Source organism: Trachemys scripta, chromosome 2 (assembly GCF_013100865.1).
Source record: "Trachemys scripta elegans isolate TJP31775 chromosome 2, CAS_Tse_1.0, whole genome shotgun sequence".
Taxonomy (NCBI): domain Eukaryota; kingdom Metazoa; phylum Chordata; order Testudines; family Emydidae; genus Trachemys; species Trachemys scripta.
In genome coordinates, this window is record NC_048299.1 from 64,051,149 (window position 1) to 64,065,637 (window position 14,489).

Below are 14,489 nucleotides of genomic sequence, written 5' to 3' on the forward strand. Positions count from 1 at the left end.
AGTGTCATACAAGTTAGAAATGAAACAGACCTAGTAAGTGATCTAGTGCACTCATCAACCAGTGCAGCATGTTTCCCTCTGCATTTATTTTTTTCCAATCTATTCTTAAATGTTTCATATGATGAACTTTCATCAATTCCCTTGGGAGACTATTCCACAGTCTAACAGATCTTATAGTCAGGAAGTTTTTTCTAACTTGAGAGTTGAACCTAACTTTTTCTCCATTTTCTAATTTAATACAATTACTCCTGATTACGTGCCTGATGTTGCAGTGAATGAATCTCCTCTGAGGTGAGGAGCACCTTCAACTCCTAGTTTAGTCAATGGAGGGTTGAGGGAACTCAGCACCCATGCAGTTTTGGGCTCATGTGCGATCCTGAATACTTTCTCTCCCTCCTTGATGTTTACACCTTTCTAACATTCGTGCTATGTCACTGCTTAGCATTCACATACTATTCTTTCCAGTCAAATCAATTCCATGAGCTTCTAATCATTTTTATTTTCTTTGCAGAACTCCCTCCATTTTTCCATTCTTCCCCACCTCATCTCAGAAGGGGAGATACACACATTTGGTTCAAGCACAGGGAGACTGCATTATCCATGAAAGGCAGGTGTGCGCTGGGGGGGGAGCCCATGCCTGAAACCCCCCACAGCTCAACGACTGGACCGGACCCTTGGACCGGAGAAGGGGATGAACTGTTCTCGGGGAAAGGAGAATGCATGCCCCAAAATGCTGGAGCTGATTGGCCCCCGTGCTTCCCGTTCCAACAATTTAAACTTTTCCTCAGATTGCAGGAGCCCTTTGCTTCTTCAGCTGCCTTGACCTCTCTTCCAATAAGCCTACCCTGTGAGCTGCATTTCCAGGTTGCTGTAGGGGCGAACAATTTCCTGTTTTGGAGATCAGGAAGGAAATTTTTTTATATTGGGCCAAATTGGCTGATGTATGGAGGGGTTTTCACCTTCCTTGCAGCATTATGAAGGCATGATTGGGGTAAAGAAGACTAGGATTTAGAAGTCTAATACTAAGAGCTAATACAGGAATTTGTAGTTTGTCGCAGCTGATGGCTGGTGTCCAGTGAGGATACAAGTAAAACAGGTAAATAAGACTCAGCATTTTCACTGGGGTACCCTGTGCTTGTAAGGAGAAGGGGAGACCTGAAGTCTTCATAGACCAAAGTCCCCCTTCGTACTCTTTACCAACCTCACAGGGATGGGAAAATATGTGGACTCAAAAGTGAGCTGAGGCCTGGAGGATAGGCCAAAGGGTCTATCCAGGGTTATTGGTTATATGGATAAAGGTCTGTAACCTGGCACTAGACCTAGTTAAATGCCTGATATTTGAGATGAGTGGGCATACACCTCCCCTCCCGACTGTTACGTTACTAAAGTTGCAGCCTACCACTTAAAATCCCAGAGTCTGTTTTTCTACTGCATGTCCTTTCTGGTAACGTGATGCTCACAACTGAAAGAAATATTTCAGGTCTGTTTGCACCAGAAATGTGATTCTGAAGCTGTGATGCTTCTAAGTATGCAGCCTGAAACTGTTTAGACCTTTTTTGTTCTTATTACAGAGCAAATGCATTAGACACACAAGGTGGGTGAGGAATTATTATTTCACCTACCTTGTTTCTCTAATATCCTGGTACCAACATGGCTACAACAACACTGCATAGAGCAAACTTATGTCTGATTTGCTATCCACTGACATCTAGAGTTCAGATAATCTCCTTGAGGAAGTAATGTCTATTAGGAAAGCTTACTTCACTGATAGGAAGTTTAATGACCAAAAAAAATATTCATACATGTCCTTTCTAAAGTATTGTACTGTAGTACAAAATACCACATAATTTCTGCTCAGGGAAGAGTAGTCACATAGGGAGAAAATAGTCTCTCTGATAAGCAGGCCCTAAGGCCATTACACAGGTCAGAACCAATACTTTAAACTTCCCCTGGAAGCTAACAGTGAGATCATAGAACACTGGTGTCATACTCTCACAGCAAGAAACAGCACTAACATGGGCCACCACATTCTGCATTAGCTTAAGCTTCTGAATGGACTTACAGCTCAGCCCCACATATCGTGCACTGCAGTCAGTCTGCCCTAGGACTAAAGACAGGCACAAATCTCCCCTGCAATCTTTTCTTTTTTGCTATCTTTTGAACAGACTGACTCAGATGGAAAATCAGAGACTATGAGACCTGTTATTTGATAATTTAAAAACAGTTGAGTATCTAAGCAGACCTTCACACGGTGATAATAAATGATGGACATGTACCTGAAATCAAGAGGGCTATATCATTTCCAATTGCTTTCCCAAAGCCACCATAATAACACAGTGTTTTCAGTATCTAACCTAAACAACATTAACATCTCCACTGGATAATATCATATGAAAGTTAGTCCAGGTGTTGCACAATGTTTTGATATCTGTTTGGACCACATTCTTTGAGCTGAGTGTGCCCTCATGTTAGTTCCAGACACTTGTCTGTTATAATTTCTCTGGATGGTGTGTTAGTGGGATTCACTGCATTATGGGTCTATCTGAACTCCATTATTCCAGAGAGCAAAGGACCAATGGGAATAGAAAGACTATTTCTTGTTCCCCTGGTCAGGTCCAACTAGAGGACTTCCATACATGATATTATCATTCTTAATAGCTGATGGAGATATATGATGGAGACCATCATTTCCAGGAGTTAAAGGAGGTATCAGATGTATAAAATGATTCTTTTGAGCCTTACTTTGTGTGAGAGTCCCAGGAAAGAATTAAGATGGGGATAGTTTTGGTGGATAGGCCTTCATGATGCCTCTCAATCTGAGTTAACCTTGCTCCTTTCCTTTTTGATAGTCTTAGTCATTGCTGTGAAAACAAGTGATTGTTCTGGGTGACCTAAATTCCCACACAAACACCACTTCTGGGCTACTTCCTAATTACTTGGCCACCAGGACGTATACGGGAATGTCCTAGGGAGACTTCTGGCTTTGCACACAGCAGGCTATCTTCTGGATCTGTATTTCTGAGTGTGGTTTTGAGAACCTCATCATGAACATAATGAAGTCAGAAGTACCAACGCCATTTGGGACAAAAGCTAGTAATTTCATTGGCCCACCCTCTTGGAACAGTTTGATTTTAAATAGGTCTGAAGAGGAGTACTGTTCATCTAACAGATCATTCTGTCAATAGTCTTTGAAAGATACAATGGTTTGCTGTCCTTGATCATCAATACAATTGCCTCTTAAGGCCCTCTGCATCAGGGCAAGGGAGTAATATGCTTCCTGCAAGAAGTACTGCATAACAAATGGGCAGTCAAATTCTGTTTCCAGATGATTCTATAAGTTCTAAGCTTTATAGATAGCTTTGGACAAGTGAATTGCGAAGGAAAATTTAGCATGCCAGTGGCAGATGTCTCATTTGAATCACACCTGTTGTAACATTAAACACTATGTTGTCTTGTGGAAATGCACGAAGTGAAGAATGTTTTCTTTGCTTTCATCATAACATTCATAAAGTCCTGGTCATTGGAGCTGTTCAGTGTGGTGAATAACCTGGTTAACTGGGTGTCTCCATTATGTTACAGATTTATGTATTTCACATACTTTTCTAAGGAAGTTGTGGATAAAATCAACCTTATCTGAGCCAAGCTTTTTATCCATGCTCCATGGGTGCAGAGTTGTATGATGAGAATACATAATTTTAAATTCTTCAGTCTCTAAATTGTGTTGGCAGTATATTGCCATACTGTTTCTTCTTTGTGCAGTTCTAGCCCTAAATCTACCATCACTATTTTCATGTAAACCCATGTTTCATTAGAAAGAATAAAGGATCTCAGAGACTCATCTTTAGTCTTCAAAAGTATTGGTCTTTATCTAAGAAATTGATAGCAGGATACAAAAGTGACTGTCCATTCCTGAGTGGTATACACGGTGCTGACACTAACTTGGAGCCCTATACACACTGAGAATTATTTTCCCAACAGTCATTTAAGCCACTTTCTAGTGGCTTTTTTACTACTAATTTTTATCCTAAGTTTTCTAGACTGCAATTCCCTCTCTTCTTGAAAGAAAGAAAATAACAGGAGTCAGAGCAAGCAGCAATGATTGATCTAAGCAGTTGAAATGCACAAATATACAGTAAGGTTAACAAAGGACAAGTGTATATCTGATTCATAACACCCTGATAAACATTGTAAACAATGCTTCATGAATTCACTGTTAATGGATTCGCTCCCTTTACTGTTCTGCCTTTAGAACTGTTGGTTAGCTTAAATCTTCATATTACAGTAAATTGAACCTATGGCAGCCTTCCATATCTCTCGGAATATTAAATTCATCCTACAAGCCCATGCGTCAGAAGCTATTCATTCCCCTTAAATCTACTGGATTACAATGCTTAGATATGTTTCATATTGCCAAGTTTGTTTTTAAAGACATTATGACAAAAGCCAAAATGGAAGCTTTCTTGCTATGCTTCTTCCTCAAATACAGACTTTCCCCTGTACTTCAAACGGGAAGCACACCACCTGCATCAAGGAACAATATAATGACAAATCTGCATTCCATCCTCACAGCCACCCAGTACTACTCATTATCATCTCAGCACATAATTATGTAGCAAGAGAATAAAAGACAGATGAACACTTTCCACTCCTCACCCAATCTTTCATTCTCTTTATAATGTAGGCTTCTAACATTGCAGACGCTACAGTAGGAAATCTTAAGTCTAAATATATACAGTTTGTGAAGGTGGGGGAAAGATGATATAAGCTAAAATGTATCAGACTATCATTTCCAGTCTAATACACAACAGCACAAGAAAATGTAAAAGAACAGAAGGCACTGTTTCAATCAAAAGAATTGCAAACTTTTGGAGAAGTCCAAGAAGCAGTGAGGATATCAATCATTTAAGAAAACTAAAAGCAGGTAGTTTGGGTTTAAAAACAAAGAAATGAATTTTACAGAACTAACTGGCTTTTATTTGTTGCCCAATACGGTATTTAACTGTGATGCTTCAGGAATTACCCACATTTATTTGCATAAAACAAAGATTAGTTACATCCACTGATTGTGAGGAACCATATAACACAACTTCAAGAATAGATAAACAACCTCTATTTCAAGTAGTGAAAAGCTACTCAGACAGTCCCTCCCATATCAAAATAAAATACAGCTTTCCAAATGACCTTCAGATGTACTTCTCACCTTAACATTTACTTCTGCATCTGTAACTTCCTTACTACTACTGTTTTGCTATTCAAAAGATGCTTGACAGAACAAGTCCATAAACTCTTAGGTATTAAAGTTAATATCTGATCCAGCCCCCCCGCTTCCCCCCGCCCCCAAACCCATCTTAGATCCCTGTGAACTACACTTACACATGGTTTAATCTGTGGGACTGGCAGAGGATTATTAATTTCCCTAGAAAGACATTTGGGCATAATTAGCATAAACTCATTCTACAGGTAGGTCAGACTAGGGATTATAAAGTACTGAATACGCTTTCTAAAAGCTTCCCTTTTACATGCAAAGCTCTGCCTAATTCAAATAGTAAAATATTACAGGACAAATTCAACCCAGGAAGTCAATGAAAGTTGTGCTTACTTAGTCTAGGACAGAATTTAGTCCCAAATACTTAGAAATGAGATTTTTCCTTTGCTGGACAAAAGTTTGCATTTGCTTAGTTTTTAGTATACCATTACTTGATTTTTATATGTGAATTTGTTTCAATACCAACAGACAGATTAGGTGGCTTCTCTATTAACTGCACAGTGGATCAAATTTGTTTTTATTGTAATTGCTGTCCAGCTAATTGATCATTGTGGATTAAAACTACAGAGCAACCGTAACTGGTTTGGACCGTGCCATAGACTATTTCTCTCCTTTTTGGAGGGGAAGTATGAAGGGCATAGGTAAAAATCGAGGTGTTCTGGCTTTTCCTTGAAGAGGACTGATGCCCGTGGTTACATTTTCAGGACACCATCAAAGTTATCTCCTAATGTGATGACTAGCCCCTCCAGTGTTGCACACTGCTAATTTTTTTTCCTGGATGCAATAAGTAATACATATATTCCTTTACTATATTAATGAATTCTTTAATTTCATTTCTCCCTCCCAAGAGTGATACAATTAGGGGAAAGAATTCTGGCTTGTACTGAGGTGGCATGAGAGAGAAAGAGAAACAGGTGGATGCCCTACAGCAGAGCTCATAGCAAAGCAGCTAATAAAAATAGTAGTGGAGCTGCACAGCTGCTGTTGTCTTTTCTGTAACACAACCTTTCTAATGCTACCTACTGATCTATGCTAATGACTGGTGTCAAAAGTTACCCTATAAACTTGCTACTACTATGCTCCATCAAAAATATTTTTTGCTACCATGTGGCTACACTGGAATATACTTCTAATATCAACCTACAGTGCTTGAATCTGAACCTCACACTGCAGTGCCAACAACAAGCAATCCTAGCTATCTGACTGATCTTCATAAAGTGGAACCATGGGGGGGCAAAGACATTGGCACATACTGTTCTGAAGAGAGCTTTTTCTGTGCTTAGACAAAACTGTCATGAAATATTTATAAACAACTCTACACAAGCTTTATATTTGTATGGATATGCTTATACAGAATTTGTTTAACCAATATGATATTGGTATGTAATCTGCCTTCAGTGTTATGATGAAGACACTTCCAAATATATGCCAATGGTGTCAATTTTCTCTTAAAGAAAGCTTTTACACTCAGGACATGTGTCACTGTGTTTGTGTGTGTTATTTTTATGTATCCATATGATAAACATTAATATCACCTGGTGGCGGTTATTGCATGCAGCTTCTTGAGAACTTCACTCAGTTCAATATTAATATATGTAATTCACTCTGAAACCCTTATTACATAAAACAAACTAGTTGTAAAAATATTATGTGGTAGTACCTTTTTTAATTTATTCATCATATTTTAAATGAAATGTAAAATAATCCTCTAGTACAAATTACTTTAAATGGAAGAAAATGCCCTAAAAACCTTGTCTTTTTAAAAATTTCCTATTCTCAAGTTGAGAATACAGCCTGGCTTTAAGTTGACACTGGAAACACTGCCTGTATAAGAAGCAACAGAATGGTTTTGCAATAATTATTTTGCACTTTAACATGAATTAGATGTAAGGGTCAGAGAAATTAACATTTAAATACCATTTAATCTAGGACATTAATCATCGTTAACCCATCTAATTCTACAATTAAACTGAATATTCAATCTGTCAACCTCTCTAAGTATCTAATCCTTTTATTCAGATTTAACAAATTTTTTTTTTAAATTTAGGGGACGTTTATTGTCTGGAATCCTGTCATTGAACTACCAATGTAATCAATTTACAGTTTTATTTAAATATATTTTTGTACATTTTACTTTCCAACTACAAAATAGTCAAATGAGACATAAGTGAGACAGATTTATTTATTTTGTATTGTATACTCAGTGTGTAGAATCACCATGAACGTTAAATGGCCTTATCTGGACACATACTATTTAAAGCGTTAAAAACCCCAGAGACACGGGAAATAACTCATGGGGTTAATGAGGAGTTAAATAGCCTTTCACTTTTATTTTGCTCATTCAATCCCAGGCCATGTTGGTAGTTGCTGAAAAATTATCTGAAGGATGCGCAGTGCCTACTCTATATGAAAGGAATTGATGGTCACATTTCACATAGTAGACACGTGTCCATATTAAAACCACCACATTTGGCATCTGTTTTGGGCATCCGAGAGATAAAAGACTAAATGGACATGAAAAGCAAACTAGCTTATCATACCTAATGGTGTTTTCTTTTTGGTCAGCTTTGATTCTCAATGGTAGGATACAGGAACACAGGTCCCAATGCCGTGGATAAAAAAAAAAAAAAAAATCAGTCTCCCTTTCCGCTAATGGCCAAATTCTCTGTATATTTAATACAATCCAAAGAAATATCACTATTCTGGCTACAAGATGAATACAGTAACTCCTCGCTTAACGTTGTAGTTATGTTCCTGAAAATGCGACTTTAAGCAAAACGATGTTAAGCAAATCCAATTTCCCCATAAGAATTAATGTAAATGGGGCGGGGTTAGGTTCCAGGGAAATTTTTTTCACCAGACAAAAAACTATATATTTTTATCTATCTACACACACACACACACTATATATATATGTGTATATATATATATACACACACACACATACAGAGTAAGTTTTAAAAAAACAATTTAATACTGCACACAGCAATGATGATTGTGAAGCTTGGTTGAGGTGGTGAAGTTACAGGGTGGAAGAGGGTGGGATATTTCCCAGGGAATGCCTTACTGCTAAATGATGAACTAGCACTCGGCTGAGCCCTCAAGCGTTATCACATTGTTGTTAATGTAAGGCAGCAGGAATGGAGGGAGGGGAGACGGCATGGCAGACAGAGACTGAGAGACACACCCTGTGTGTGTGGGAGAGAGAGATGCGCATTGCCCCTTTAAGTACGCTAACACCACTAAGTACATTGCCTTTAAAAAGATCAGAAAGTTGAGACAGCAGCTGCGGCCAGCAAGCTCTCTCCGTCTTGAGCCCTGTCCTGTCCCCACCCTGCTCTATATGGAGAAGAGGTAAGCGGGGGGGCAGGAGTAGGGGGGGAAATACCCTGACATGAGCCCCGACTTCCCCCCCTCCCTCCCTTGCACAGCAAGCAGGAGGTTCCCAGGAGCAGCTCCAAGGCAGAGGGCAGGAGCAGCACATGGCAGTGGGGGGAGGGACAGCTGAACTGCTGGCAATTGGTAGCCTGCTGGGCGGCTGCTGCACAAGGAATTTAGAGGCGCGGGGAGTTGATGGGGGGCTGCTGGTCCACCCTGGTTCTAAGCTCCCCCCCCCCCGCTAGCTGCAAGGGGCTGCTCTTCCTGCAAGCAGTGGACAAAGCAGGCGGCTGGCCAAGCAACGTTAAAAAGAAGCATTGCGCAACTTTAAACAAGCATGTTCCCTAATTGATCAGCAACGTAACAACAAAACAACATTAACCGGGACGACTTTAAGTGAGGAGTTACTGTACAGTGAATTGTAAATATTTCCATCCTTCTACTTTTACCCCTTTAATCTGAATAAGACCGCAAGCACACACAACCCACTAACGAACCTTTCCTCCCATAAATTATTTTCATCACTGTGACGTAATTTGTCCTAAAGATATCATGGAGCTTGTAATGCAAGGTCAACTATCCCTGGTCCCTCATTCCAGCAAGCCATATGGTATGGACAAACATAGATATTGTTGATAGCTGTTTCAAATAAAACTAGCGCTAAATAAAGAAATCATCAAGCAGAACATTCAGATGCTTGATCTGAACAACAAAATTATTAGTCATACCACAAGTACTGTACTAACTTAGTGCTCAAGTAAACATTTTTTTTTTAAAAAGGAGGTAACCAAGTCTCATTTCTGAATATTAGCCACACAAGCAAGAAACTTTTGAGAATTAGTATTAAAGCATACACAAAATCCTGACTAAATACCTGATCAGAACAAGTTTCGCTGTCATTACAAATAGAAGAATCACTGCTGCTAAATGTAAAATGTTAAAAGCAAATATATGAAGTTACATAAATTATAAACAAATATTTGTCACTTCACCTACCACTGAAACTGAAAATATGAAAAGTTAAAGACATATTGTATTTGTAAAGAGACCTACAGCCTGCCGAACTGACTCTAACTGGCTATCCCAAATCCATTACTTATTACAAACCTTTCATTCTGCTATTTATCTTATCTCCTTCCTCTTGCTCCTGCACCACTTTAGTAGAATATTCCCAGGGTTGTGCATTGTGAGATTTAAATTATGGTTAAATATTAAACCAAACCAAAACCCCTTTGTTAGTAAACACTTTTTGCAACTAATTTAATCAAAGTGCTCTCATGAGCCCTTGATGTAGTTACCTTACTTACACTGGAAATGTAAAGTAATTACTATTAATAGTTAAAATGACTAGAAATGTCTCCTCTAGCTCAAAAAACATTAACCACAACACAAAATTTGGCATCTGAGGCAGTCAACTTGTGCACAACTGGAAACCATTATTCAGAAAAGTGCCTATCTGACAGCACTAGAGGCAAGAATAATTACAATATGCTCACATTATTTTTCCTCACTTTTCTCAAGTACTTCACACTGAATCAGATCTGCTAGAAAATCTAGTCCACTCCCTTGCCAATGCTGGTTTGTTCTCGAGGATACGTTTTGTAGAGCTTTGCCCAGCCTAGGTTAAAAGTGTCCTAATTGATGGGCTTTCACTGCTTCCACTGATAATTTTACAGCTTAATACCTCCCTGTCAAAAAAGTTTTCTCGATATTCTCTGAAGCTTTCCTTTTTTAAAGTTTCATCCCACAAGCATAAAGTCTCCACTCTTTCTACCTCTGTGTGTGTCACCTGAGAACACATGGCTCTTTTATTGTTGCCATATTGCACCACAAAAATCACATCTACTTTGCCTTCCATGTTTACTCCTCACCATTACTGAGTTTCAGGTTTTGCCTTCCCAGTGTATATCTGTGTTATGGATTAGTTTTGTCCCAACATATCAGTTTGTATTCTTCCAAGTTGTTTCTTATTTTCCTTTCTATACGTATTTCTAAACTCTCAAGGTATGTGAGCATTATTTTTCTGTCCTCATTGGTACTTATACCACTTTCCAATTTAGTATGATTTGTGAAGTTCAGTAAAGAACTGTCTACCTCTTCTTTCAGATCATTAGTGAAATTATTAAATAAAACGAGACCCATAGGGTATCCCAACTAGATAATCTGCCCTCTCCCCAAATTTTAACACCTTGTCATTTACCTTTCCTTGTTTGCAGCCCCTTCAGACAATTTTCAATTTACGTGATAGGGTTCATATCACGGCCCATTTAGCTTAACTTTGCAAGATTATGCGGGAGATTGTATCAAAGACTTGACTAAAGTCTAAATATATTTATATTATGTTACAAAATTAGTAGATGAAGGTAATTTAATAAAAAACAACCAGGTGTGATAAAATCTGTTCTTTATAAACCTAAGCTACTTATTGTTCTCAGTTCCATTATCCTCTAGATCTTAAATGAGTATTTTTCTTAATATTTCTTCCATTTTACTATAGATTCAAGTTAGACTTCATCTTTAAAGATCACACTATAACCTTAACATTTGTATAAAACAGATATTCTACTAACCTTGATAAATCTGCAATATTCATATCCAAGGAAACAACATGACAGAGCCCAACTTAAGGTAAAATTGTTAGTCAGCATTACTTACAACATATTCTCTTATGGCAACTGTATACATGGGTTCCCAACTGTCCCATGTATACAGAATAATCAAACTGAACTTCTACATTTTAGAAAACTGAAGCTGGGTGATGTTAGAAGTCTCTTTTTTCCAGAAATTCCAACTCAAAAATATTTCAAATAAAGACTTCAGAAAACTGTTGTACAAAAATACTTCAGAATACTTCCAGGCATACAATAAAGCATTTTCATTTAAGAAGTGTGGTTAGCAGAATAAGCACATACACACAAAGGTAAGTAGTGCTTTTTCTTAACCACATTTCCCTTTATTCCAGAAGACATTAATGTTTTAAAACAAGTGGGGCAAATATTCCCTAATTTAAAAAAACACAACAAATTGCAAGCAACAAAAGTAAAGAAGGCATTATAAACACTTACAGTCCATAAATCTGCGGAGCAATTTCTAGCCTGTTCAGATGCATGTACAGCTCAATATCATGTTTCTTCAGCAGGTGATCCTGTATCTGGTTTACTTTAGTTACAATAGCAATAGATGGACCTAAATCCTGTGGCCTTGCAAATGGTATAGGCGTCATCATTGCATCTTTTTCCTAAAGACAGAAAAACAAACAGGAAATTAATTATTAAAACACTTTGCATGAAACGTCAGTATAGACGTACATGAGAGGTAATTACTTTCCTGTAATCACTGACTTCTGAAGTAAATATCTCAGCAAATCATCTTACCCAAGCTCAGAGTTCTGGTTCTAGCAGGAGTGCCTGATACTCCACTGCTGGGGAACCTGTTGTAGGCATCGGCCCCTCACTTTAAGTTAACTTTGTTCTATTGGTCAATATGCTCCCATGTTGGTAAAGAGTAAAAATGTCATCAGAATGACAGAACCTCAAGTCTGTGCAGATTTCCTACTCTCAGGCATTAAAAAGTCCAGTAATAAATAAATGAAAAAATGTAATAAAGCAACAGACAAATCAAAGTCCTAGATTTTAATGAAAGTTTACAGGGGAAAAAAACATGTAATTGCTTTCAAAATATCTTTAATGGAAATAAATCCGAAGCTCACTGCCATAGAAAACTGAGACCCCGGTCCTGTAAACACTCATGCACATGCTTAACTTTCATTTGTGAGACTACTAACAGTACTTAAAGTCTTTTATACCCTTAAGTATTTGCAGGATCCAGGCTTTGTTTTGCCCAGAATGGGCTTTGATATGTTCTTTGAATTGCTGGCCCACCAGACTGTTATAATGAGAGCAGTAAGGCAGCTATTTAAGACACGATGCTCTTGGAGACAGTGGAATCTATTAAGTTAGCATAAAATGAAACAAAAACCTGAGTAGACATTGTAAAAGCTTTAGTCTGACCCAGATAAAAGCATAGGAACCTTTCTGACACCAAGCCTACAAAGGGATTTCCATAGCAGGATGATTAAACTGTAACTGACACCACCATCTTATTCCTGAGAAAGGTAAGGTGTGTGTCACAGAGGCTTGCCGCTCAGTCACTCTGCAAAGTGAGGCAGATGGCTTTCACTGTATGAAATATGAACTCCCAGGAAGCGAGTTACTAAAAGGGAACCATTCATCAGATTAGGAGCATTGTATTACCCTATAACAATGAAGCAGTCCCTTATTAACCTCATAGCCAGGGACTAGTTACAGAGTATGCTCTTAATTACAGCTGGTTTGAATGGTTCTAACCATTTCTAGAGGAATTCTACAAGAAATGGTAGAATCTTTGATATGGTACTTTTTTTTTTTTTAAAACAGACACCCCCTTTATTATTATTTATTCTTACCACAGCGCCCAGGAGTTCCAGTCCTATACCAGATCTCCACTGCACTAGGTGATGTACAGACACAGAACAAAAAGACAGTCCCGGACTCAAAGCACTTACAGACCATATACAAGGCAAGAGGCAATGGATGGATACAGACAGCTGGGGGAATACAAGGAAACCAAGAGATAATATCATCCAAATGGACAAGACACAGACAGGGTGGGGAAAGGGGCATCACACACAAGCAGCGTGAACTAGGTGGTGGCAGCAAACAGCATGTTAGTTCACTGATTTTTTTGAGGATGTGTGTGTGGCTTTAGTTAGGAGGAAGAAGGGGCAGGGGAAGAGAGGCAGGTGTGGTGTGAATCTTAGGAGAAGAGTCTGTGAGACAAGAAGGGGAGTTCTGGAGCAAATGACCAATCAGCACAGGGTAGAAAAAGTGAGAACACTCTACAGTTTTGACTTCCACTTTGGTTCCTTCTGGTCTTACTGGCTGGAGTCCCCAGCTGGCTGCTCCCAGATTTTAGGAGATACTGCCCATCTACCAACCTGTACAGGAAATGGTGGGTGACAATGCCAAACTACCTACAGCCACCACCACCTTGGACTGCCTATCATGGATGTCTTCTGTATATAAGAGATTGATTACTTTAGTCACATTATCTCTAAGTAATGGGAATGCCAGATCTCTGTAACATTCATTGCTCTTCTCTTCATCCCCAGTGGAGACGTATGTGGCCTCAGGAGAGTTTTCTGTCTCTTTTGTGCCTAAATAGCAACACAAACTGTTGCAGATAAGAGGTAGAGTAGTCTCTTCTCACCATAGGTGAAGCTTGGGGCTTCAGTGGAGGCAATACATGGCTTGAGCTGCCAGCGTTCAGTATAGGCTGGCATCTTGAAACACCAATGGAATCAAGTTTCAGAGGGGTCGCCGTCTTAGTCTGTATCAGCAAAAAGAACAAGGAGTACTTGTGGCACCTTAAGAGACTAACACATTTATTTGGGCATAAGCTTTCGTGGGCTAAAACCCACTTCATCGGATGCATGCAGTGGAAAATACAGTAGGAAGATATAGATATACACAGAGAACATGAAAAATGGGTGTGGCCATATCAACTCTAACGAGACTAATCTATTAAGGTGAGCTATTATCAGCAGGAGAAAAAAAAACTTTTGTAGTGATAATCAGGATGGCCCATTTCAAACAGTTGACAAAAGGGTGTGAGTAACAGCAGGGGAAAAATTAGCATAGGGAAATAATTTTTATTTTGTGTAATGACCCATCCATCCAGGCCTAATTTAATGGTGTCCTGTTTGCAAATTAATTCCAGTTCTGCAGTTTCTCGTTGGAGTCTGTTTTTAGTTTTTTTGTTGGAGAATTGCGACTTTTAGATCTGTAATTCAGTGACCAGGGAGACT

The 14,489-nt window shown here is 38.7% G+C and overlaps 1 protein-coding gene across 2 annotated transcripts in view; it reads right to left on the bottom strand.

The window, feature by feature from the left end:
- TBC1D5 (TBC1 domain family member 5) overlaps positions 1-14,489 on the bottom strand; it is a 474,884-nt gene that overhangs the window by 167,542 nt on the left and 292,853 nt on the right. For both annotated transcript variants that reach the window (XM_034760748.1, XM_034760747.1), the window contains exon 13: positions 11,710-11,882. In XM_034760748.1, coding sequence (XP_034616639.1) covers positions 11,710-11,882 — 173 coding nt within the window. The remainder of the gene's footprint in view (positions 1-11,709; positions 11,883-14,489) is intronic.